Source organism: Engystomops pustulosus, chromosome 7 (genome assembly GCF_040894005.1).
Source record: "Engystomops pustulosus chromosome 7, aEngPut4.maternal, whole genome shotgun sequence".
Lineage (NCBI taxonomy): Eukaryota > Metazoa > Chordata > Amphibia > Anura > Leptodactylidae > Engystomops > Engystomops pustulosus.
Window position 1 is genome coordinate 182,664,057 of NC_092417.1, and position 27,651 is coordinate 182,691,707.

The following is a 27,651-nucleotide window of genomic DNA, read 5'->3' on the forward strand; positions in this document are numbered from 1 at the left end:
CCTGTGTGATACAGTCTGCTGAGCTGTGTATCTAATCCTCTCCTGTGTGATATTGTCTGCTGAGCTGTGTATCTAATCCTATCCTGTGTGATACTGTCTGCTGAGCTGTGTATCTAATCCTCTCCTGTGTGATACTGTCTGCAGAGATGTGTATCTAATCCTATCCTGTGTGATACTGTCTGATGAGCTGTGTATCTAATCCTCTCCTGTGTGATACTGACTGCTGAGCTGTGTATCTAATCCCATCCTGTGTGATACTGACTGCTGAGCTGTGTATCTAATCCCATCCTGTGTGATACAGTCTGCTGAGCTGTGTATCTAATCCTCTCCTGTGTGATATTGTCTGCTGAGCTGTGTATCTAATCCTATCCTGTGTGATACTGTCTGCTGAGCTGTGTATCTAATCCTATCCTGTGTGATACTGTCTGCTGAGCTGTGTATCTAATCCTCTCCTGTGTGATACTGCTGAGCTGTGTTTCTAATCCTATCCTGTGTGATACTGTCTGCTGAGCTGTGTATCTAATCCTATCCTGTGTGATACTGCTGAGCTGTGTATCTAATCCTCTCCTGTGTGATACTGACTGCTGAGCTGTGTATCTAATCCTATCCTGTGTGATACAGTCTGCTGAGCTGTGTATCTAATCCTCTGCTGTGTGATACAGTCTGCTGAGCTGTGTATCTAATCCTATCCTGTGTGATACTGACTGCTGAGCTGTGTATCTAATCCTCTCCTGTGTGATACTGCTGAGCTGTGTATCTAATCCTATCCTGTGTGATACTGTCTGCTGAGCTGTGTATCTAATACCATCCTGTGTGATACTGTCTGCTGAGCTGTGTATCTAATCCTATCCCGTGTGATACTGTCTGCTGAGCTGTGTATCTAATCCTATCATGTGTGATACTGTCTGCTGAGCTGTGTATGTAATCCTATCCTGTGTGATACTGTCTGCTGAGCTGTGTATCTCATCCTCTCCTGTGTGATACTGTCTGCTGAGCTGTGTATCTAATCCTCTCCTGTGTGATACTGACTGCTGAGCTGTGTATCTAATCCTCTCCTGTGTGATACTGCTGAGCTGTGTATCTAATCCTGTCCTGTGTGATACTGCTGAGCTGTGTATCTAATCCTCTCCTGTGTGATACTGCTGAGCTGTGTATCTAATCCTCTCCTGTGTGATACCGCCTGCTGAGCTGTGTATCTAATCCTCTCCTGTAGGATAGTGCCTGCTGAGCTGTGTATCTAGTCCTCTCCTGTGTGATACTGCTGAGCTGTGTATCTAATCCTGTCCTGTGTGATACAGTCTGCTGAGCTGTGTATCTAATCCTGTCCTGTGTGATACTGCTGAGCTGTGTATCTAATCCTGTCCTGTGTGATACTGCTGAGCTGTGTATCTAATCCTGTCCTGTGTGATACTGCTGAGCTTTGTATCTAATCCTGTCCTGTGTGATACTGTCTGCTGAGTGGTGTATCTAATCCTCTCCTATGCGATACTGCTGAGCTGTGTATCTAATCCTCTCCTATGCGATACTGCTGAGCTGTGTATCCAATCCTATCCTGTGTGATACTGTCTGCTGAGTGATGTATCTAATCCCTTAATGGTGTGGAGTAGAGGGAGACCCAGGTGCACATCAAACACTAGGATGAAGGATTGTAAACCCAGCACTGACATCCTGGTGTGCACCCCCTCTGGCAGAATCTGCTCTTCCTTAAGCTTTTTATGCCCTGGTTTTAAAAATTATGCAAATTAGCCTGAGGAGCTCCAGGTTCCATAGCTGTTAATTGAGCCTAGAGCCCCTCAAACTAATTTGCATAATTTCTAAAGTCTTTTTTTGTAAAAACAGGGGCATAAGAAGCTAAAAAAAAAGAGCAGATCCTGGCAGAGGGGACGCACACCAGGATGGCAGTGCTGGGTTTACAATCCTTCATCCTGGTGGTAGATTCCCCCCGATGTCTTCTCAGAGCTGGGAGTTTGATACAATTGTATCCTGATTCTGCACGGATACTATGTGACCGAGCCTTTACTATGCTAAGCTCAATCTATTCCACCAACTGATACATTGCAGCAAACCCTCAGCCCTCCAGATCATTTGCAGTGATCCGGTGGTGCCACGCTGTGCCCTGGGCTATTAGTGCCACGCCCGCTCCCTGCCGCTCTGCCCAATTATACAGGTGAGACCCCCAGGGCCGTGACCTTTAGATGCTCACAAAGCTGAGGGTTTGTTGCTATGGATCAGCACGGATCTATCTCCCAGATACAACTGTAGCAGACCCTCAGCTCTGAGGAGTACACGATGTGTGTGACCCCTCCCCAACTACATACATTCTCCTTATTATTTATGGATAAGCCTGAATCCCGGAGCCGGAGACGTAACCAGGCGGAAAGTCACCATGGAAACGCTGTACAACGAGGCCACGGGAACTGCCGCGCTGAAAACGTGGAAATCGATCACAAACCACGTGCCGGATCACAGGGGCGCCGCTGCTCCAACATCTACCTGATGGGAGAACAGCTGCACGGCTCGTTATATCCCTGGTCATGTGATGTCACACAGGTGCACGGCTCGTTATATCCCCGGTCATGTGATGTCACACAGGTGCAGGGCTCATTATATCCCCAATCATGTGATGTCACACAGCTGCACGGCTCGTTATATCCCCGATCATGTGATGTCACACAGGTGCAGGGCTCGTTATATCCCCGGTCATGTGATGTCACACAGGTGCATGGCTTATTATATCCCTGGTCATGTGATGTCACACAGGTGCACGGCTCGTTATATCCCTGGTCATGTGATGTCAAACAGGTGCACGGCTCGTTATATCCCTGGTCATGTGATGTCACACAGGTGCACGGCTCGTTATATCCCTGGTCATGTGATGTCACACAGGTGCGCAGCTCGTTATATCCCTGGTCATGTGATGTCACACAGGTGCGCAGCTCGTTATATCCCTGGTCATGTGATGTCACACAGGTGCGCAGCTCATTATATCCCTGGTCATGTGATGTCACACAGGTGTGCAGCTCGTTATATCCCTGGTCATGTGATGTCACACAGGTGCACGGCTCTTTATATCCCCGGTCATGTGATGTCACACAGGTGCATGGCTTATTATATCCCTGGTCATGTGATGTCACACAGGTGCACGGCTCGTTATATCCCTGGTCATGTGATGTCACACAGGTGCACGGCTCGTTATATCCCTGGTCATGTGACATCACACAGGTGCACGGCTTATTATATCCCTGGGCATGTGATGTCACACAGGTGCGCGGCTCATTATATCCCTGGTCATGTGATGTCATACAGGTGCACGGCTCGATATATCTTTGGTCATGTGATGTCACACAGGTGCACGGCTCGTTATATCTCTGGTCATGTGATGTCACACAGGTGCACGGTTCGTTATATCCCCGATCATGTGATGTCACACAGGTGCACGGCTCGTTATATCCCTGGTCATGTGATGTCACACAGGTGCACGGTTCGTTATATCCCCGATCATGTGATATCACACAGGTGCACAGCTCATTATATCCCTGGTCATGTGATGTCACACAGGTGCACGGCTCGTTATATCCCTGGTCATGTGATGTCACACAGGCGCACGGGTCGTTATAACCCTGGTCATGTGATGTCACACAGGTGCACGGCTCGTTATATCCCTGGTCATGTGATGTCACACAGGTACACGGCTCGTTATATCCCTGGACATGTGATGTCACACAGATGCACGGCTTGTTATATCCCTGGTCATAGGATGTCACACAGGTGCAGGGCTCGTTATATCCCTGGTCATGTGATGTCACACAGGTGCAGGGCTCGTTATATCCCTGGTCATGTGATGTCACACAGGTGCAGGGCTCGTTATATCCCTGGTCATGTGATGTCACACAGGTGCAGGGCTCGTTATATCCCTGGTCATGTGATGTCACACAGGTGCACGGCTCATTATATCCCTAGTCATGTGATGTCACACAGGTGCACGGCGTATTATATCCCGGGTCATGTGATGTCACACAGGTGCAGGGCTCGTTATATCCCCGGTCATGTGATGTCACACAGGTGCAGGGCTCGTTATAACCCTGGTCATGTGATGTCATGCAGGTGCAGGGCTCGTTATATCCCTGGTCATGTGATGTCACACAGGCGCACGGGTCGTTATAACCCTGGTCATGTGATGTCACACAGGTGCACGGCTCGTTATATCCCTGGTCATGTGATGTCACACAGGTGCACGGCTCATTATATCCCCGGTCATGTGATGTCACACAGGTGCGCGGATCATTACATCCCTGGTCATGTGATGTCACACAGGTGCACGGCTTGTTATATCCATGGCCTTGTTATGTCACACAGGTGCACGGCTCGTTATATCCCCGGTCATGTGATGTCACACAGGTGCAGGGCTCGTTATATCCCTGGTCATGTGATGTCACACAGGTGCACGGCTCATTATATCCCTGGTCATGTGATGTCACACAGGTGCACGGCTCATTATATCCCTAGTCATGTGATGTCACACAGGTGCACGGCGTATTATATCCCGGGTCATGTGATGTCACACAGGTGCAGGGCTCGTTATATCCCCGGTCATGTGATGTCACTCAGGTGCAGGGCTCGTTATAACCCTGGTCATGTGATGTCACACAGGTGCACGGCTCGTTATATCCCTGGTCATGTGATGTCATGCAGGTGCAGGGCTCGTTATATCCCTGGTCATGTGATGTCACACAGGTGCGCGGCTCGTTATATCCCTGGTCATGTGATGTCATGCAGGTGCACGGCTCGTTATATCCCTGGTCATGTGATGTCACACAGGTGCACGGCTCGTTATATCCCTGGTCATGTGATGTCATGCAGGTGCACGGCTCGTTATATGATGTGATGTCACACAGGTGCACGGCTCGTTATATCCCTGGTCATGTGATGTCACACAGGTGCACAGCTCGTTATATGCCATGTGACGTCATAGCCATTATTCAGGATACAGAGAGTAGATTGGAAATATTTGTAACTTTTTATTACACAAACAATAACAATTCTCCGATGAATCAGCACAGAGCACGTGATCTGCCATGCGCTGCCTGCAGGCACAGAGGCGGCCACCAGGGGTCAGGCTGTCCCTCTGCCGGAGATAACAGGCGAGGCGGAACCCTACTGCACCCCGTACTGGACCCGGGGGAAGGAATAGCGGGTGCGCGCGGATGCGGAAGTCGGCCGGAAGTGGGGCAGAGTCAGCTGACAGCGGGGTCGGTGCTGCTCGGGATCAGCGATGATGGCGGCCTCCCCGGTGTACACGGCGCTGGCGCTGCTGCTGCTGGCGGTGCTCGGCTCCGAGGGGAAGGTAAGAAGGAATCTGTGTGTATAGAGGTGTACGGGGGATGACAATCATAGAGACAACCTGCGCTCACCACCACAGACCCCCATTACCCCTGACTCCGCCCCTGCGTACTCCAATGCCCCCGACCCCTACATACGCCAATTACACCCTGATTTCGCTCCTGACTTCGCCCCTGCGTACACATCTACCTCCTGACTCCTCCCCTGCATACGCCAATTTCCCTTTGACTCCGCCCCTGCCATACTCCAATACCCGACTCCGCCCCTGCCATACTCCAATACCCGACTCCGCCCCTGCCATACTCCAATACCCGACTCCGCCCCTGCCATACTCCAATACCCGACTCCGCCCCTGCCATACTCCAATACCCGACTCCGCCCCTGCCATACTCCAATACCCGACTCCGCCCCTGCCATACTCCAATACCCGACTCCGCCCCTGCCATACTCCAATACCCGACTCCGCCCCTGCCATACTCCAATACCCGACTCCGCCCCTGCCATACTCCAATACCCGACTCCGCCCCTGCCATACTCCAATACCCGACTCCGCCCCTGCCATACTCCAATACCCGACTCCGCCCCTGCCATACTCCAATACCCGACTCCGCCCCTGCCATACTCCAATACCCGACTCCGCCCCTGCCATACTCCAATACCCGACTCCGCCCCTGCCATACTCCAATACCCGACTCCGCCCCTGCCATACTCCAATACCCGACTCCGCCCCTGCCATACTCCAATACCCGACTCCGCCCCTGCCATACTCCAATACCCGACTCCGCCCCTGCCATACTCCAATACCCGACTCCGCCCCTGCCATACTCCAATACCCGACTCCGCCCCTGCCATACTCCAATACCCGACTCCGCCCCTGCCATACTCCAATACCCGACTCCGCCCCTGCCATACTCCAATACCCGACTCCGCCCCTGCCATACTCCAATACCCGACTCCGCCCCTGCCATACTCCAATACCCGACTCCGCCCCTGCCATACTCCAATACCCGACTCCGCCCCTGCCATACTCCAATACCCGACTCCGCCCCTGCCATACTCCAATACCCGACTCCGCCCCTGCCATACTCCAATACCCGACTCCGCCCCTGCCATACTCCAATACCCGACTCCGCCCCTGCCATACTCCAATACCCGACTCCGCCCCTGCCATACTCCAATACCCGACTCCGCCCCTGCCATACTCCAATACCCGACTCCGCCCCTGCCATACTCCAATACCCGACTCCGCCCCTGCCATACTCCAATACCCGACTCCGCCCCTGCCATACTCCAATACCCGACTCCGCCCCTGCCATACTCCAATACCCGACTCCGCCCCTGCCATACTCCAATACCCGACTCCGCCCCTGCCATACTCCAATACCCGACTCCGCCCCTGCCATACTCCAATACCCGACTCCGCCCCTGCCATACTCCAATACCCGACTCCGCCCCTGCCATACTCCAATACCCGACTCCGCCCCTGCCATACTCCAATACCCGACTCCGCCCCTGCCATACTCCAATACCCGACTCCGCCCCTGCCATACTCCAATACCCGACTCCGCCCCTGCCATACTCCAATACCCGACTCCGCCCCTGCCATACTCCAATACCCGACTCCGCCCCTGCCATACTCCAATACCCGACTCCGCCCCTGCCATACTCCAATACCCGACTCCGCCCCTGCCATACTCCAATACCCGACTCCGCCCCTGCCATACTCCAATACCCGACTCCGCCCCTGCCATACTCCAATACCCGACTCCGCCCCTGCCATACTCCAATACCCGACTCCGCCCCTGCCATACTCCAATACCCGACTCCGCCCCTGCCATACTCCAATACCCGACTCCGCCCCTGCCATACTCCAATACCCGACTCCGCCCCTGCCATACTCCAATACCCGACTCCGCCCCTGCCATACTCCAATACCCGACTCCGCCCCTGCCATACTCCAATACCCGACTCCGCCCCTGCCATACTCCAATACCCGACTCCGCCCCTGCCATACTCCAATACCCGACTCCGCCCCTGCCATACTCCAATACCCGACTCCGCCCCTGCCATACTCCAATACCCGACTCCGCCCCTGCCATACTCCAATACCCGACTCCGCCCCTGCCATACTCCAATACCCGACTCCGCCCCTGCCATACTCCAATACCCGACTCCGCCCCTGCCATACTCCAATACCCGACTCCGCCCCTGCCATACTCCAATACCCGACTCCGCCCCTGCCATACTCCAATACCCGACTCCGCCCCTGCCATACTCCAATACCCGACTCCGCCCCTGCCATACTCCAATACCCGACTCCGCCCCTGCCATACTCCAATACCCGACTCCGCCCCTGCCATACTCCAATACCCGACTCCGCCCCTGCCATACTCCAATACCCGACTCCGCCCCTGCCATACTCCAATACCCGACTCCGCCCCTGCCATACTCCAATACCCGACTCCGCCCCTGCCATACTCCAATACCCGACTCCGCCCCTGCCATACTCCAATACCCGACTCCGCCCCTGCCATACTCCAATACCCGACTCCGCCCCTGCCATACTCCAATACCCGACTCCGCCCCTGCCATACTCCAATACCCGACTCCGCCCCTGCCATACTCCAATACCCGACTCCGCCCCTGCCATACTCCAATACCCGACTCCGCCCCTGCCATACTCCAATACCCGACTCCGCCCCTGCCATACTCCAATACCCGACTCCGCCCCTGCCATACTCCAATACCCGACTCCGCCCCTGCCATACTCCAATACCCGACTCCGCCCCTGCCATACTCCAATACCCGACTCCGCCCCTGCCATACTCCAATACCCGACTCCGCCCCTGCCATACTCCAATACCCGACTCCGCCCCTGCCATACTCCAATACCCGACTCCGCCCCTGCCATACTCCAATACCCGACTCCGCCCCTGCCATACTCCAATACCCGACTCCGCCCCTGCCATACTCCAATACCCGACTCCGCCCCTGCCATACTCCAATACCCGACTCCGCCCCTGCCATACTCCAATACCCGACTCCGCCCCTGCCATACTCCAATACCCGACTCCGCCCCTGCCATACTCCAATACCCGACTCCGCCCCTGCCATACTCCAATACCCGACTCCGCCCCTGCCATACTCCAATACCCGACTCCGCCCCTGCCATACTCCAATACCCGACTCCGCCCCTGCCATACTCCAATACCCGACTCCGCCCCTGCCATACTCCAATAGCCCCCCCTGTCTCTGCCCCTGGCATACTCCAATAGCCCCCCCTGTCTCTGCCCCTGCATACTCCAATAGCCCCCCCTGTCTCTGCCCCTGCATACTCCAATAGCCCCCCCTGTCTCTGCCCCTGCATACTCCAATAGCCCCCCCTGTCTCTGCCCCTGCATACTCCAATAGCCCCCCCTGTCTCTGCCCCTGCATACTCCAATAGCCCCCCCTGTCTCTGCCCCTGCATACTCCAATAGCCCCCCCTGTCTCTGCCCCTGCATACTCCAATAGCCCCCCCTGTCTCTGCCCCTGCATACTCCAATAGCCCCCCCTGTCTCTGCCCCTGCATACTCCAATAGCCCCCCCTGTCTCTGCCCCTGCATACTCCAATAGCCCCCCCTGTCTCTGCCCCTGCATACTCCAATAGCCCCCCCTGTCTCTGCCCCTGCATACTCCAATAGCCCCCCCTGTCTCTGCCCCTGCATACTCCAATAGCCCCCCCTGTCTCTGCCCCTGCATACTCCAATAGCCCCCCCTGTCTCTGCCCCTGCATACTCCAATAGCCCCCCCTGTCTCTGCCCCTGCATACTCCAATAGCCCCCCCTGTCTCTGCCCCTGCATACTCCAATAGCCCCCCCTGTCTCTGCCCCTGCATACTCCAATAGCCCCCCCTGTCTCTGCCCCTGCATACTCCAATAGCCCCCCTGTCTCTGCCCCTGCATACTCCAATAGCCCCCCTGTCTCTGCCCCTGCATACTCCAATAGCCCCCCTGTCTCTGCCCCTGCATACTCCAATAGCCCCCCTGTCTCTGCCCCTGCATACTCCAATAGCCCCCCTGTCTCTGCCCCTGCCATACTCCAATAGCCCCCCTGTCTCTGCCCCTACATACACACTGATCATCCTCCACCCCTGCATATACCTCAGTGATTACCCCCTGACTCTCCCCTGGCATAGCCCCAGAATACTGGTGATTCTGCCCCTGTTTAGTCCCTTATTACCACCTAATTCTACATCTGTATATACAGGCGGTCCCCTACTTAAGAACACCCGACTTACAGATGACCCCTAGTTACAGACGGACCTCTGGATGTTGGTAATTTCCTGTACTTTTGCCTAAGGCTACAATAATCAGCTGTAACAGTTATCAGGCGTCTGTAATGAAGATTTATTGTTACTCCTCCTTCTGATGACAACCCAACATTTTTAAAATCAGTTTGTCATTAAATTTTGACTGGAGTTATAAAATTATAAAATATACAGTTCTGACTTGCATACAAATTCAACTTAAGAACAAACATACAGAACCAAACTTGTACGTAACCTGTATCCTGAATAATAATGGCTCCTCCCCTGCCTAGCTCCCTGCTTGCTGGCTCCTCCCCTGCCTAGCTCCCTGCTTGCTGGGTCCTCCGCTGTGTGGCTCCTTACTTTGCTGGCTCCTCCCCTGCCTAGCTCCCTGCTTGCCGGCTCCTCCCCTGCCTAGCTCCCTGCTTGCCGGCTCCTCCCCTGCCTAGCTCCCTGCTTGCCGGCTCCTCCCCTGCCTAGCTCCCTGCTTGCCGGCTCCTCCCCTGCCTAGCTCCCTGCTTGCCGGCTCCTCCCCTGCCTGGCTCCTTACTTTGCTGGCTCCTTCCCTGCGTGGCTCCTTACTTTGCTGGCTCCTTACTTTGCTGGCTCCTTACTTTGCTGGCTCCTTACTTTGCTGGCTCCTTACTTTGCTGGCTCCTTACTTTGCTGGCTCCTTACTTTGCTGGCTCCTTCCCTGCGTGGCTCCTTACTTTGCTGGCTCCTTCCCTGCGTGGCTCCTTACTTTGCTGGCTCCTTCCCTGCGTGGCTCCTTACTTTGCTGGCTCCTTCCCTGCGTGGCTCCTTACTTTGTTGGCTCCTTCCCTGCGTGGCTCCTTACTTTGTTGGCTCCTTCCCTGCGTGGCTCCTTACTTTGCTGGCTCCTTCCCTGCGTGGCTCCTTACTTTGCTGGCTCCTTACTTTGCTGGCTCCTTACTTTGCTGGCTCCTTACTTTGCTGGCTCCTTACTTTGCTGGCTCCTTACTTTGCTGGCTCCTTACTTTGCTGGCTCCTTCCCTGCGTGGCTCCTTACTTTGCTGGCTCCTTCCCTGCGTGGCTCCTTACTTTGCTGGCTCCTTCCCTGCGTGGCTCCTTACTTTGCTGGCTCCTTCCCTGCGTGGCTCCTTACTTTGCTGGCTCCTTCCCTGCGTGGCTCCTTACTTTGTTGGCTCCTTCCCTGCGTGGCTCCTTACTTTGCTGGCTCCTTCCCTGCGTGGCTCCTTACTTTGCTGGCTCCTTCCCTGCGTGGCTCCTTACTTTGCTGGCTCCTTCCCTGCGTGGCTCCTTACTTTGCTGGCTCCTTCCCTGCGTGGCTCCTTACTTTGCTGGCTCCTTCCCTGCGTGGCTCCTTCCCTGCGTGGCTCCTTCCCTGCGTGGCTCCTTCCCTGCGTGGCTCCTTCCCTGCGTGGCTCCTTCCCTGCGTGGCTCCTTCCCTGCGTGGCTCCTTCCCTGCGTGGCTCCTTCCCTGCGTGGCTCCTTCCCTGCGTGGCTCCTTCCCTGCCTGGCTCCTTCCCTGCCTGGCTCCTTCCCTGCCTGGCTCCTTCCCTGCCTGGCTCCTTCCCTGCCTGGCTCCTTCCCTGCCTGGCTCCCCGCTTGCTGGCTCCTCCCCTGCCTGGCTCCCCGCTTTGCTGGCTCCTCCCCTGCCTGGCTCCTTACTTTGCTGGCTCCCTCCCCTGCCTGGCTCCCTACTTTGCTGGCTCCCTCCCCTGCCTGGCTCCCCGCTTGCTGGCTCCCTCCCCTGCCTGGCTCCCCGCTTGCTGGCCCCTCCCCTGCCTGGCTCCTTACTTTGCTGGCTCCCTCCCCTGCCTGGCTCCCCGCTTTAATGGCTCCCTCCCCTGCCTGGCTCCCCGCTTTGCTGGCTCCCTCCCCTGCCTGGCTCCCCGCTTTGCTGGCTCCCTCCCCTGCCTGGCTCCCTGCTTTGCTGGCTCCCTCCCCTGCCTGGCTCCCTGCTTTGCTGGCTCCCTCCCCTGCCTGGCTCCCTGCTTTGCTGGCTCCCTCCCCTGCCTGGCTCCCCGCTTGCTGGCTCCCTCCCCTGCCTGGCTCCCCGCTTGCTGGCTCCCTCCCCTGCCTGGCTCCTTACTTTGCTGGCTCCTCCCCTGGGTGGCTCCTTACTTTGCTGGCTCCTCCCCTGGGTGGCTCCTTACTTTGCTGGCTCCTTACTTTGCTGGCTCCTTACTTTGCTGGCTCCTTACTTTGCTGGCTCCCTCCCCTGCCTGGCTCCCTACTTTGCTGGCTCCTTACTTTGCTGGCTCCCTCCCCTGCCTGGCTCCCTACTTTGCTGGCTCCTTACTTTGCTGGCTCCTCCACTGGCTGGCTCCTTACTTTGCTGGCTCCTTACTTTGCTGGCTCCTCCCCTGGGTGGCTCCTTACTTTGCTGGCTCCTCCCCTGGGTGGCTCCTTACTTTGCTGGCTCCTCCCCTGGGTGGCTCCTTACTTTGCTGGCTCCCTCCCCTGCCTGGCTCCTTACTTTGCTGGCTCCTTACTTTGCTGGCTCCTTACTTTGCTGGCTCCCTCCCCTGCCTGGCTCCCTACTTTGCTGGCTCCTTACTTTGCTGGCTCCCTCCCCTGCCTGGCTCCCTACTTTGCTGGCTCCTTACTTTGCTGGCTCCTCCACTGGCTGGCTCCTTACTTTGCTGGCTCCTTACTTTGCTGGCTCCTCCCCTGCCTGGCTCTGTGACAAGTTATTTCATTCTAGTAGTTTTACTTTTGTATTTCATTGTCTTTATGTATTCCTAGAATTCGGAGGACGTGCGCTGCAAATGTATCTGCCCCCCGTACAAGGACAAACCCGGGAGCATCTACAACCGCAACGTGACGCAGAAGGACTGGTCAGTACACCTTCCCCCCCCCCCCCATTAACCTTCCCTACACAGGGAGCAGCAGAAAGTAACTGATCAGTCCGCCCCCAGGTACATGCTCCGCCCCCTCCGTATTATACAAGCAAAATTCTGGAGGCGGCTGATAATTGTCTCTCTCGTTACAGCGATTGTCTCCATGTGGTGAGCCCCATGCCGGTCCCCGGAGCCGATGTAGAGGCTTATTGTCTGCGCTGTGAGTGTAAATACGAGGAGAGGAGCTCAGTCACCATCAAGGTGAGACCCTGCTGAGTGCAGCTCTGGGGTATAATACAGGATGTAACTCAGGATCAGTACAGGATAAGTAATGTCATGTATGTACACAGTGACTGCACCAGCAGCAGAATAGTGAGTGCAGCTCTGGGGGTATAATACAGGAGGTAACTCAGGATCAGTACAGGATAAGTAATGTCATGTATGTACACAGTGACTGCACCAGCAGCAGAATAGTGAGTGCAGCTCTGGAGTATAATACAGGATGTAACTCAGGATCAGTACAGGATAAGTAATGTCATGTATGTACACAGTGACTGCACCAGCAGCAGAATAGTGAGTGCAGCTCTGGGGTATAATACAGGATGTAACTCAGGATCAGTACAGGATAAGTAATGTCATGTATGTACACAGTGACTGCACCAGCAGCAGGATAGTGAGTGCAGCTCTGGGGTATAATACAGGATGTAACCCAGGATCAGTACAGGATAAGTAATGTCATGTATGTACACAGTGACTGCACCAGCAGCAGAATAGTGACTGCAGCTCTGGGGTATAATACAGGATGTAACTCAGGATCAGTACAGGATAAGTAATGCCATGTATGTACACAGTGACTGCACCAGTAGCAGAATAGTGAGTGCATCTCTGGGGTATAATACAGGATGTAACTCAGGATCAGTACAGGATAAGTAATGTCATGTATGTACACAGTGACTGCACCAGCAGAATAGTGAGTGCAGCTCTGGAGTATAATACAGGATGTAACTCAGGATCAGTACAGGATAAGTAATGTCATGTATGTACACAGTGACTGCACCAGCAGCAGAATAGTGCAGCTCTGGGGTATAATACAGGATGTAACTCAGGATCAGTACAGGATAAGTAATGTCATGTATGTACACAGTGACTGCACCAGCAGCAGAATAGTGAGTGCAGCTCTGGGGTATAATACAGGATGTAACTCAGGATCAGTACAGGATAAGTAATGTCATGTATGTACACAGTGACTGCACCAGCAGCAGAATAGTGAGTGCAGCTCTGGGGTATAATACAGGATGTAACTCAGGATCAGTACAGGATAAGTACTGTCATGTATGTACACAGTGACTGCACCAGCAGCAGAATAGTGAGTGCAGCTCTGGGGTATAATACGGGATGTAACTCAGGATCAGTACAGGATAAGTAATGTCATGTATGTACACAGTGACTGCACCAGCAGCAGAATAGTGAGTGCAGCTCTGGGGTATAATACAGGATGTAACTCAGGATCAGTACAGGATAAGTAATGTCATGTATGTACAGTGACTGCACCAGCAGCAGAATAGTGAGTGCAGCTCTGGGGTATAATACGGGATGTAACTCAGGATCAGTACAGGATAAGTAATGTCATGTATGTACACAGTGACTGCACCAGCAGCAGAATAGTGAGTGCAGCTCTGGGGTATAATACAGGATGTAACTCAGGATCAGTACAGGATAAGTAATGTCATGTATGTACACAGTGACTGCACCAGCAGCAGAATAGTGAGTGCAGCTCTGGGGTATAATACGGGATGTAACTCAGGATAAGTAATGTCATGTATGTACACAGTGACTGCACCAGCAGCAGAATAGTGAGTGCAGCTCTGGGGTATAATACAGGATGTAACTCAGGATCAGTACAGGATAAGTAATGTCATGTATGTACACAGTGACTGCACCAGCAGCAGAATAGTGAGTGCAGCTCTGGGATATAATACAGGATGTAACTCAGGATCAGTACAGGATAAGTAATGTCATGTATGTACACAGTGACTGCACCAGCAGCAGAATAGTGAGTGCAGCTCTGGAGTATAATACAGGATGTAACTCAGGATCAGTACAGGATAAGTAATGTCATGTATGTACACAGTGACTGCACCAGCAGCAGAATAGTGAGTGCAGCTCTGGGGTATAATACGGGATGTAACTCAGGATCAGTACAGGATAAGTAATGTCATGTATGTACACAGTGACTGCACCAGCAGCAGAATAGTGAGTGCAGCTCTGGGGTATAATACGGGATGTAACTCAGGATCAGTACAGGATAAGTAATGTCATGTATGTACACAGTGACTGCACCAGCAGCAGAATAGTGAGTGCAGCTCTGGAGTATAATACAGGATGTAACTCAGGATCAGTACAGGATAAGTAATGTCATGTATGTACACAGTGACTGCACCAGCAGCAGAATAGTGAGTGCAGCTCTGGGGTATAATACGGGATGTAACTCAGGATCAGTACAGGATAAGTAATGTCATGTATGTACACAGTGACTGCACCAGCAGCAGAATAGTGAGTGCAGCTCTGGAGTATAATACAGGATGTAACTCAGGATCAGTACAGGATAAGTAATGTCATGTATGTACAGTGACTGCACCAGCAGCAGAATAATGAGTGCAGCTCTGGAGTATAATACAGGATGTAACTCAGGATCAGTACAGGATAAGTAATGTCATGTATGTACACAGTGACTGCACCAGCAGCAGAATAGTGAGTGCAGCTCTGGGGTATAATACGGGATGTAACTCAGGATCAGTACAGGATAAGTAATGTCATGTATGTACACAGTGACTGCACCAGCAGCAGAATAGTGAGTGCAGCTCTGGGGTATAATACAGGATGTAACTCAGGATCAGTACAGGATAAGTAATGTCATGTATGTACACAGTGACTGCACCAGCAGCAGAATAGTGAGTGCAGCTCTGGGGTATAATACAGGATGTAACTCAGGATCAGTACAGGATAAGTAATGTCATGTATGTACACAGTGACTGCACCAGCAGCAGAATAGTGCAGCTCTGGGGTATAATACAGGATGTAACTCAGGATCAGTACAGGATAAGTAATGTCATGTATGTACACAGTGACTGCACCAGCAGCAGAATAGTGAGTGCAGCTCTGGAGTATAATACAGGATGTAACTCAGGATCAGTACAGGATAAGTAATGTCATGTATGTACACAGTGACTGCACCAGCAGCAGAATAGTGAGTGCAGCTCTGGGGTATAATACAGGATGTAACTCAGGGTCAGTACAGGATAAGTAATGCCATGTATGTACACAGTGACTGCACCAGCAGCAGAATAGTGAGTGCAGCTCTGGGGTATAATACAGGATGTAACTCAGGATCAGTACAGGATAAGTAATGCCATGTATGTACACAGTGACTGCACCAGCAGCAGGATAGTGAGTGCAGCTCTGGGGTATAATACAGGATGTAACTCAGGATCAGTACAGGATAAGTAATGTCATGTATGTACACAGTGACTGCACCAGCAGCAGAATAGTGAGTGCAGCTCTGGGGTATAATACAGGATGTAACTCAGGATCAGTACAGGATAAGTAATGTCATGTATGTACACAGTGACTGCACCAGCAGCAGAATAGTGAGTGCAGCTCTGGGGTATAATACAGGATGTAACTCAGGATCAGTACAGGATAAGTAATGTCATGTATGTACACAGTGACTGCACCAGCAGCAGAATAGTGAGTGCAGCTCTGGGGTATAATACAGGATGTAACTCAGGATCAGTACAGGATAAGTAATGTCATGTATGTACACAGTGACTGCACCAGCAGCAGAATAGTGAGTGCAGCTCTGGGGTATAATACAGGATGTAACTCAGGATCAGTACAGGATAAGTAATGTCATGTATGTACACAGTGACTGCACCAGCAGCAGAATAGTGAGTGCAGCTCTGGGGTATAATACAGGATGTAACTCAGGGTCAGTACAGGATAAGTAATGCCATGTATGTACACAGTGACTGCACCAGCAGCAGAATAGTGAGTGCAGCTCTGGGGTATAATACAGGATGTAACTCAGGATCAGTACAGGATAAGTAATGTCATGTATGTACACAGTGACTGCACCAGCAGCAGGATAGTGAGTGCAGCTCTGGGGTATAATACAGGATGTAACTCAGGATCAGTACAGGATAAGTAATGTCACGTATGTACACAGTGACTGCACCAGCAGCAGAATAGTGAGTGCAGCTCTGGGGTATAATACAGGATGTAACTCAGGATCAGTACAGGATAAGTAATGTCATGTATGTACACAGTGACTGCACCAGCAGCAGAATAGTGAGTGCAGCTCTGGGGTATAATACAGGATGTAACTCAGGATCAGTACAGGATAAGTAATGTCATGTATGTACACAGTGACTGCACCAGCAGCAGAATAGTGAGTGCAGCTCTGGGGTATAATACAGGATGTAACTCAGGATCAGTACAGGATAAGTAATGTCATGTATGTACACAGTGACTGCACCAGCAGCAGAATAGTGAGTACAGCTCTGGGGTATAATACAGGATGTAACTCAGGATCAGTACAGGATAAGTAATGTCATGTATGTACACAGTGACTGCACCAGCAGCAGAATAGTGAGTGCAGCTCTGGGGTATAATACAGGATGTAACTCAGGATCCGTACAGGATAAGTAATGTCATGTATGTACACAGTGACTGCACCAGCAGCAGAATAGTGAGTGCAGCTCTGGGGTATAATACAGGATGTAACTCAGGGTCAGTACAGGATAAGTAATGCCATGTATGTACACAGTGACTGCACCAGCAGCAGAATAGTGAGTGCAGCTCTGGGGTATAATACAGGATGTAACTCAGGATCAGTACAGGATAAGTAATGTCATGTATGTACACAGTGACTGCACCAGCAGCAGAATAGTGCAGCTCTGGGGTATAATACAGGATGTAACTCAGGATCAGTACAGGATAAGTAATGTCATGTATGTACACAGTGACTGCACCAGCAGCAGAATAGTGAGTGCAGCTCTGGAGTATAATACAGGATGTAACTCAGGATCAGTACAGGATAAGTAATGTCATGTATGTACACAGTGACTGCACCAGCAGCAGAATAGTGAGTGCAGCTCTGGGGTATAATACAGGATGTAACTCAGGGTCAGTACAGGATAAGTAATGCCATGTATGTACACAGTGACTGCACCAGCAGCAGAATAGTGAGTGCAGCTCTGGGGTATAATACAGGATGTAACTCAGGATCAGTGCAGGATAAGTAATGTCATGTATGTACACAGTGACTGCACCAGCAGCAGAATAGTGAGTGCAGCTCTGGGGTATAATACAGGATGTAACTCAGGATCAGTACAGGATAAGTAATGCCATGTATGTACACAGTGACTGCACCAGCAGCAGGATAGTGAGTGCAGCTCTGGGGTATAATACAGGATGTAACTCAGGATCAGTACAGGATAAGTAATGTCATGTATGTACACAGTGACTGCACCAGCAGCAGAATAGTGAGAGCAGCTCTGGGATATAATACAGGATGTAACTCAGGATCAGTACAGGATAAGTAATGTCATGTATGTACACAGTGACTGCACCAGCAGCAGAATAGTGAGTGCAGCTCTGGGGTATAATACAGGATGTAACTCAGGATCAGTACAGGATAAGTAATGTCATGTATGTACACAGTGACTGCACCAGCAGCAGAATAGTGAGTGCAGCTCTGGGGTATAATACAGGATGTAACTCAGGATCAGTACAGGATAAGTAATGTCATGTATGTACACAGTGACTGCACCAGCAGCAGAATAGTGAGTGCAGCTCTGGGGTATAATACAGGATGTAACTCAGGATCCGTACAGGATAAGTAATGTCATGTATGTACACAGTGACTGCACCAGCAGCAGAATAGTGAGTGCAGCTCTGGGGTATAATACAGGATGTAACTCAGGGTCAGTACAGGATAAGTAATGCCATGTATGTACACAGTGACTGCACCAGCAGCAGAATAGTGAGTGCAGCTCTGGGGTATAATACAGGATGTAACTCAGGATCAGTACAGGATAAGTAATGTCATGTATGTACAGTGACTGCACCAGCAGCATAATAGTGAGTACAGCTCTGGAGTATAATACAGGATGTAACTCCGGATCAGTACAGGATAAGTAATGCCATGTATGTACACAGTGACTGCACCAGCAGCAGAATAGTGAGTGCAGCTCTGGGGTATAATACAGGATGTAACTCAGGATCAGTACAGGATAAGTAATGTCATGTATGTACACAGTGACTGCACCAGCAGCAGAATAGTGAGTGCAGCTCTGGGGTATAATACAGGATGTAACTCAGGATCAGTACAGGATAAGTAATGTCATGTATGTACACAGTGACTGCACCAGCAGAATAGTGAGTGCAGCTCTGGAGTATAATACAGGATGTAACTCAGGATCAGTACAGGATAAGTAATGTCATGTATGTACACAGTGACTGCACCAGCAGCAGAATAGTGAGTGCAGCTCTGGAGTATAATACAGGATGTAACTCAGGATCAGTACAGGATAAGTAATGTCATGTATGTACACAGTGACTGCACCAACAGCAGAATAGTGAGTGCAGCTCTGGGGTATAATACAGGATGTAACTCAGGATCAGTACAGGATAAGTAATGTCACGTATGTACACAGTGACTGCACCAGCAGCAGAATAGTGAGTGCAGCTCTGGGGTATAATACAGGATGTAACTCAGGATCAGTACAGGATAAGTAATGTCACGTATGTACACAGTGACTGCACCAGCAGCAGAATAGTGAGTGCAGCTCTGGAGTATAATACAGGATGTAACTCAGGATCAGTACAGGATAAGTAATGTCATGTATGTACACAGTGACTGCACCAGCAGCAGAATAGTGAGTGCAGCTCTGGGGTATAATACAGGATGTAACTCAGGATCAGTACAGGATAAGTAATGTCATGTATGTACACAGTGACTGCACCAGCAGCAGAATAGTGAGTACAGCTCTGGGGTATAATACAGGATGTAACTCAGGATCAGTACAGGATAAGTAATGTCATGTATGTACACAGTGACTGCACCAGCAGCAGAATAGTGAGTGCAGCTCTGGGGTATAATACAGGATGTAACTCAGGATCAGTACAGGATAAGTAATGTCATGTATGTACACAGTGACTGCACCAGCAGCAGAATAGTGAGTGCAGCTCTGGAGTATAATACAGGATGTAACTCAGGATCAGTACAGGATAAGTAATGTCATGTATGTACACAGTGACTGCACCAGCAGCAGAATAGTGAGTGCAGCTCTTGGTGATGCAGTTGCTGTTGTGTGTTTCCATAGGTGACGATCATCATCTATCTGTCCATCCTGGGTCTCCTCCTGCTCTATATGGTGTACCTGACCCTGGTGGAGCCCATGTTGAAGAGACGTCTCTTTGGTCACTCTCAGCTAATACAGAATGAAGATGATGTTGGGGTGAGTGTGTAGATGTACTGCGGCTCCATTAGGGGGCGCTCCTCCTCATGGTGTGTACTGTACACTCAGGTCTGTATAATGGGGTCGCACGCAGGCTACGAGCTCCTGGTGACCTCTGTACAGTCTCTGGGCTCGGTGCATTGTGGGAGATGTTTCCTGGTAACAGCAGGTGTAGCGGCCCCTGAACAATGGCGCCTGTTTACTAAGCAGAGGTGGAGTGTGGTGACAATATGGCTGCACCCGCTCCGCGCCGTGTCCTGGCTCCGGATCCCACAATTATTGATGTGGATTAAAATAACAAAGAGGAAACCCGACCCGACAGCTGCCGCCTGTTTTATAAACACGTCACATTGATCCGATCACTGATATAAGATACACAACCTGCTGCTCAGGGCTCTGGGAAAGCTGGGTGACCAGGACCCCATTAACAAATGGGGTTTAGCTGCCCCCCTGAGATGTGATGGGTCTGTACCCCCAGGCTCTGTGCCCTGTGCTCATGTAAATAAAGGTGTGCACATCCTGGAGGGATCATCTGCAGGGGAAAGGCACAGCTGTGCTCTGTGCAGCCAGTGTTATAGAGATAGTGTAATCAGACCTCACACTGCTGTGCTCTGTGCTCTCTGCAGCCAGTGTTATGTACTGTCCCTGGAGAGATGTGTAATCAGACCTCACACTGCTGTGCTCTGTGCTCTCTGCAGCCAGTGCTATGTATTGTCCCTGGAGAGATGTGTAATCAGACCTCACACTGCTGTGCTCTGTGCTCTCTGCAGCCAGTGTTATGTATTGTCCCTGGAGAGATGTGTAATCAGACCTCACACTGCTGTGCTCTGTGCTCTCTGCAGCCAGTGTTATGTATTGTCCCTGGAGAGATGTGTAATCAGACCTCACACTGCTGTGCTCTGTGCTCTCTGCAGCCAGTGTTATGTATTGTCCCTGGAGAGATGTGTAATCAGACCTCACACTGCTGTGCTCTGTGCTCTCTGCAGCCAGTGTTATGTATTGTCCCTGGAGAGATGTGTAATCAGACCTCACACTGCTGTGCTCTGTGCTCTCTGCAGCCAGTGTTATGTATTGTCCCTGGAGAGATGTGTAATCAGACCTCACACTGCTGTGCTCTGTGCTCTCTGCAGCCAGTGTTATGTATTGTCCCTGGAGAGATGTGTAATCAGACCTCACACTGCTGTGCTCTGTGCTCTCTGCAGCCAGTGTTATGTATTGTCCCTGGAGAGATGTGTAATCAGACCTCACACTGCTGTGCTCTGTGCTCTCTGCAGCCAGTGTTATGTATTGTCCCTGGAGAGATGTGTAATCAGACCTCACACTGCTGTGCTCTGTGCTCTCTGCAGCCAGTGTTATGTATTGTCCCTGGAGAGATGTGTAATCAGACCTCACACTGCTGTGCTCTGTGCTCTCTGCAGCCAGTGTTATGTATCGTCCCTGGAGAGATGTGTAATCAGACCTCACACTGCTGTGCTCTGTGCTCTCTGCAGCCAGTGTTATGTATCGTCCCTGGAGATATGTGTAATCAGACCTCACACTGCTGTGCTCTGTGCTCTCTGCAGCCAGTGTTATGTATCATCCCTGGAGAGATGTGTAATCAGACCTCACACTGCTGTGCTCTGTGCTCTCTGCAGCCAGTGTTATGTATTGTCCCTGGAGAGATGTGTAATCAGACCTCACACTGCTGTGCTCTGTGCTCTCTGCAGCCAGTGTTATGTATTGTCCCTGGAGAGATGTGTAATCAGACCTCGCACTGCTGTGCTCTGTGCTCTCTGCAGCCAGTGTTATGTATTGTCCCTGGAGAGATGTGTAATCAGACCTCTCACTGCTGTGCTCTGTGCTCTCTGCAGCCAGTGTTATGTATTGTCCCTGGAGAGATGTGTAATCAGACCTCGCACTGCTGTGCTCTGTGCTCTCTGCAGCCAGTGTTATGTACTGTCCCTGGAGAGATGTGTAATCAGACCTCACACTGCTGTGCTCTGTGCTCTCTGCAGCCAGTGTTATGTACTGTCCCTGGAGAGATGTGTAATCAGACCTCACACTGCTGTGCTCTGTGCTCTCTGCAGCCAGTGTTATGTATTGTCCCTGGAGAGATGTGTAATCAGACCTCACACTGCTGTGCTCTGTGCTCTCTGCAGCCAGTGTTATGTATTGTCCCTGGAGAGATGTGTAATCAGACCTCACACTGCTGTGCTCTGTGCTCTCTGCAGCCAGTGTTATGTATCATCCCTGGAGAGATGTGTAATCAGACCTCACACTGCTGTGCTCTGTGCTCTCTGCAGCCAGTGTTATGTATTGTCCCTGGAGAGATGTGTAATCAGACCTCACACTGCTGTGCTCTGTGCTCTCTGCAGCCAGTGTTATGTATCATCCCTGGAGAGATGTGTAATCAGACCTCACACTGCTGTGCTCTGTGCTCTCTGCAGCCAGTATTATGTATTGTCCCTGGAGAGATGTGTAATCATACCTCACACTGCTGTGCTCTGTGCTCTCTGCAGCCAGTGTTATGTATTGTCCCTGGAGAGATGTGTAATCAGACCTCACACTGCTGTGCTCTGTGCTCTCTGCAGCCAGTGTTATGTATTGTCCCTGGAGAGATGTGTAATCAGACCTCACACTGCTGTGCTCTGTGCTCTCTGCAGCCAGTGTTATGTTTTGTCCCTGGAGAGATGTGTAATCAGACCTCACACTGCTGTGCTCTGTGCTCTCTGCAGCCAGTGTTATGTACTGTCCCTGGAGAGATGTGTAATCATACCTCACACTGCTGTGCTCTGTGCTCTCTGCAGCCAGTGTTATGTATTGTCCCTGGAGAGATGTGTAATCAGACCTCACACTGCTGTGCTCTATGCTCTCTGCAGCCAGTGTTATGTATTGTCCCTGGAGAGATGTGTAATCAGACCTCACACTGCTGTGCTCTGTGCTCTCTGCAGCCAGTGTTATGTATTGTCCCTGGAGAGATGTGTAATCAGACCTCACACTGCTGTACTCTGTGTTCTCTGCAGCCAGTGTTATGTATTGTCCCTGGAGAGATGTGTAATCAGACCTCACACTGCTGTGCTCTGTGCTCTCTGCAGCCAGTGTTATGTACTGTCCCTGGAGAGATGTGTAATCAGACCTCACACTGCTGTGCTCTGTGCTCTCTGCAGCCAGTGTTATGTATTGTCCCTGGAGAGATGTGTAATCAGACCTCACACTGCTGTGCTCTGTGCTCTCTGCAGCCAGTGTTATGTATTGTCCCTGGAGAGATGTGTAATCAGACCTCACACTGCTGTGCTCTGTGCTCTCGGCAGCCAGTGTTATGTACTGTCCCTGGAGAGATGTGTAATCAGACCTCACACTGCTGTGCTCTGTGCTCTCTGCAGCCAGTGTTATGTACTGTCCCTGGAGAGATGTGTAATCAGACCTCACACTGCTGTACTCTGTGTTCTCTGCAGCCAGTGTTATGTACTGTCCCTGGAGAGATGTGTAATCAGACCTCACACTGCTGTGCTCTGTGCTCTCTGCAGCCAGTGTTATGTACTGTCCCTGGAGAGATGTGTAATCAGACCTCACACTGCTGTGCTCTGTGCTCTCTGCAGCCAGTGTTATGTACTGTCCCTGGAGAGATGTGTAATCAGACCTCACACTGCTGTGCTCTGTGCTCTCTGCAGCCAGTGTTATGTATTGTCCCTGGAGAGATGTGTAATCAGACCTCACACTGCTGTGCTCTGTGCTCTCTGCAGCCAGTGTTATGTACTGTCCCTGGAGAGATGTGTAATCAGACCTCACACTGCTGTACTCTGTGTTCTCTGCAGCCAGTGTTATGTACTGTCCCTGGAGAGATGTGTAATCAGACCTCACACTGCTGTGCTCTGTGCTCTCTGCAGCCAGTGTTATGTACTGTCCCTGGAGAGATGTGTAATCAGACCTCACACTGCTGTGCTCTGTGCTCTCTGCAGCCAGTGTTATGTATTGTCCCTGGAGAGATGTGTAATCAGACCTCACACTGCTGTGCTCTGTGCTCTCTGCAGCCAGTGTTATGTATTATCCCTGGAGAGAGGTGTAATCAGACCTCACACTGCTGTGCTCTGTGCTCTCTGCACCCAGTGTTATGTACTGTCCCTGGAGAGATGTGTAATCAGACCTCACACTGCTGTGCTCTGTGCTCTCTGCAGCCAGTGTTATGTACTGTCCCTGGAGAGATGTGTAATCAGACCTCACACTGCTGTGCTCTGTGCTCTCTGCAGCCAGTGTTGTGAATTGTCCCTGGAGAGATGTGTAATCAGACCTCACACTGCTGTGCTCTGTGCTCTCTGCAGCCAGTGTTATGTATTGTCCCTGGAGAGATGTGTAATCAGACCTCACACTGCTGTGCTCTGTGCTCTCTGCAGCCAGTGTTGTGAATTGTCCCTGGAGAGATGTGTAATCAGACCTCACACTGCTGTGCTCTGTGCTCTCTGCAGCCAGTGTTATGTACTGTCCCTGGAGAGATGTGTAATCAGACCTCACACTGCTGTGCTCTGTGCTCTCTGCAGCCAGTGTTATGTATTCTCCCTGGAGAGATGTGTAATCAGACCTCACACTGCTGTGCTCTGTGCTCTCTGCAGCCAGTGTTATGTACTATCCCTGGAGAGATGTGTAATCAGACCTCACACTGCTGTGCTCTGTGCTCTCTGCAGCCAGTGTAATGTATTGTCCCTGGAGAGATGTGTAATCAGACCTCACACTGCTGTGCTCTGTGCTCTCTGCAGCCAGTGTCTGTAGTTATACTTGATGTCTCACCCTCTCTCCTTTCTCCTCCAGGATCACCAGCCTTTCGCTAACGCTCACAACGTCCTCTCCCGCTCGCAGAGCCGCGCCAATGTCCTGAACAAGGTGGAGCACGCGCAGCAGCGCTGGAAGCTACAGGTGCAGGAGCAGCGCAAGTCCGTCTTTGACCGCCATGTGGTGCTGAGCTAGTGTCAGGGCGGCCAGTACTGCGCAGGAGCCACCGGAGGGCGCTGCTTCCCGGAGAGTGACCTCCTTGTATATAATGTTCCTGATAATAAATGGTTAATATATTGTGACTCTGCCGCTGCAGCCCATGTGATCACATGTTCATTCCTCCACCAATCAAATCTTGTCGCTCTGATTCCTGCATCTTGGAGATCTCATCCCCGTCATAGCTATGGGAGCCCTGTATATAGCGCATGCGCTGCCCTGGTGCATTGTGGGGGATGCATGTCCCTATAGCTTCACCCTCACAGGGGACAGAGGATCATGTGTGGTGCGGCCTGCGGGGGGCGATACGTGCAGACTCTGTGCTCCCTGAGCTCGGGGTGCAGGTTACTGAAGAGAGGAGAAAGGACTGGATCAGTATTATCCCCCTCCCCTCTCCATAGACTATCATGGAGAGCTGTAATCTAATCCATCAGGGTGTTATCCCTCATTCCCCGGATTCTCCTGTAGTATCCCGATCCTGGAGCTGCACCAGGACACGGAGGCGCGGAGGGAGGGGCAGCTGTGACCCCACACACACTGCAGGGGGTGCAAGATGGTAAAACCTCCACTACTCCTTTATGTAAATATTCATAGCTGTTACCTAAACTGACACATTGTAACAAACCCCCAACTAGTAAATGCTCAGAGATGACAATGAATTTCCAGAAATCTGCAGAACATTTCATTGGCCACGGAGGACCACGTGATGGGAAGGGGCGGCCGATCCCCGGTGTGGACATTGTATCCGCTGATACAAAGTATCTGTGCATGCGGGGGAGGGGCAAACCTGGAACGTACCAAGCTCAGGTGCCAAGGGGTGCTCCCCAGCTGATGCACCCTGAGACCACTGCTGGGGTGACCGGGGAGGCGACCTCCGACCTGTGACCTTACCCTGGGATCTCTCCTTGTTAACACTTTTCTATGATGAGATAATAAACACTGATTTACCCCCGATATGTGTCACGTGTCAGATTCTTCTATAGACTGGAGGACCGGCAGAGTGATAGGAGGACACTGCCCCCTGCTGGTGTGATGATGTGGGGGCCATGGTATAGGACACACTGCCCCTAGTAGTGATAGGAGGACACACTACCCCCTGCTGGTGTGATAATGTGGAGGCCATGGTATAGGACAGTCACCCCTAGCAGTGATAGGAGGACACTGCCCCCTGCTGGTGTGATGATGTGGGGGCCATGGTATAGGACAGTCACCCTTAGCAGTGATAGGAGGACACTGCCCCCTGCTGGTGTGATGATGTGAGGGCCATGGTATAGGACACACTGCCCCTAGAAGTGATAGGAGGACACACTGCCCCCTGCTGGTGTGATGATGTGAGGGCCATGGTATAGGACAGACACCCCTAGCAGTGATAGGAGGAAACTGCCCCCTGCTGGTGTGATGATGTGGAGGCCATGGTATAGGACAGTCACCCCTAGTAGTGATAGGAGGACACACTGCCCCCTGCTGGTGTGATGATGTGAGGGCCATGGTATAGGACAGTCACCCCTAGGAGTGATAGGAGGACACACTGCCCCCTGCTGGTGTGATGATGTGGGGGTCATGGTATAGGACAGTCACCCCTAGGAGTGATAGGAGGACACTGCCCCCTGCTGGTGTGATGATGTTGGGCCATGGTATAGCACAGTCACCCCTAGCAGTGATAGAGGACACACTGCCCCCTGCTGGTGTGATGATGTGGGGGCCGTGGTATAGGACAGTCACCCCTAGCAGTGATAGGAGGACACTGCCCCCTGCTGGTGTGATGATGTGAGGGCCATGGTATAGGACAGACACCCCTAGCAGTGATAGGAGGAAACTGCCCCCTGCTGGTGTGATGATGTGGGGCCATGGTATAGGACAGTCACCCCTAGCAGTGATAGGAGGACACACTGCCCCCTGCTGGTGTGATGATGTGGGAGCCATGGTATAGGACAGTCACCCCTAGCAGTGATAGGAGGACACACTGCCCCCTGCTGGTGTGATGATGTGGGGCCATGGTATAGGACAGTCACCCCTAGTAGTGATAGGGGGACACACTGCCCCCTGGTGGTGTGATGATGTGAGGGCCATGGCATAGGACAGTCACCCCTAGAAGTGATAGGAGGACACTGCCCCCTGCTGGTGTGATGATGTGGGGGCCATGGTATAGGACAGTCACCCCTAGCAGTGATAGGAGGACACACTGCCCCCTGCTGGTGTGATGATGTGGGGGCCATGGTATAGGACAGACACCCCTAGCAGTGATAGGAGGAAACTGCCCCCTGCTGGTGTGATAATGTGGGGACATGGTATAGGACAGTCACCCCTAGTAGTGATAGGAGGACACTGCCCCCTGCTGGTGTGATGATGTGGGGGCCATGGTATAGGACAGACACCCCTAGCAGTGATAGGAGGAAACTGCCCCCTGCTGGTGTGATGATGTGGGGCCATGGTATAGGACAGTCACCCCTAGTAGTGATAGGAGGACACACTGCCCTCTGCTGGTGTGATGATGTGGGGCCATGGTATAGGGCAGTCACCCCTAGTAGTGATAGGAGGACACACTGCCCCCTGCTGGTGTGATGATGTGGGGGCCATGGTATAGGGTAGTCACCCCTAGAAGTGATAGGAGGACACTGCCCCCTGCTGGTGTGATGATGTGGAGGCCATGGTATAGGACAGTCACCCCTAGCAGTGATAGGAGGACACTGCCCCCTGCTGGTGTGATGATGTGGGG

At 51.9% G+C, this 27,651-nt stretch overlaps 1 protein-coding gene across 1 annotated transcript; it reads left to right on the forward strand.

Annotated features, from left to right (window-relative positions):
• Positions 1 to 5,159: 5,159 nt before the first annotated feature.
• TMEM9B (TMEM9 domain family member B) lies at positions 5,160 to 25,887 on the forward strand. The gene is made up of 5 exons (XM_072119143.1): positions 5,160 to 5,344; positions 12,362 to 12,453; positions 12,609 to 12,717; positions 19,842 to 19,976; positions 24,759 to 25,887. Exons 1-5 carry the CDS (start codon positions 5,273 to 5,275, stop codon positions 24,912 to 24,914), a joined length of 564 nt encoding a protein of 187 aa, XP_071975244.1. The 5' UTR covers positions 5,160 to 5,272; the 3' UTR covers positions 24,915 to 25,887.
• Positions 25,888 to 27,651: the final 1,764 nt, after the last annotated feature.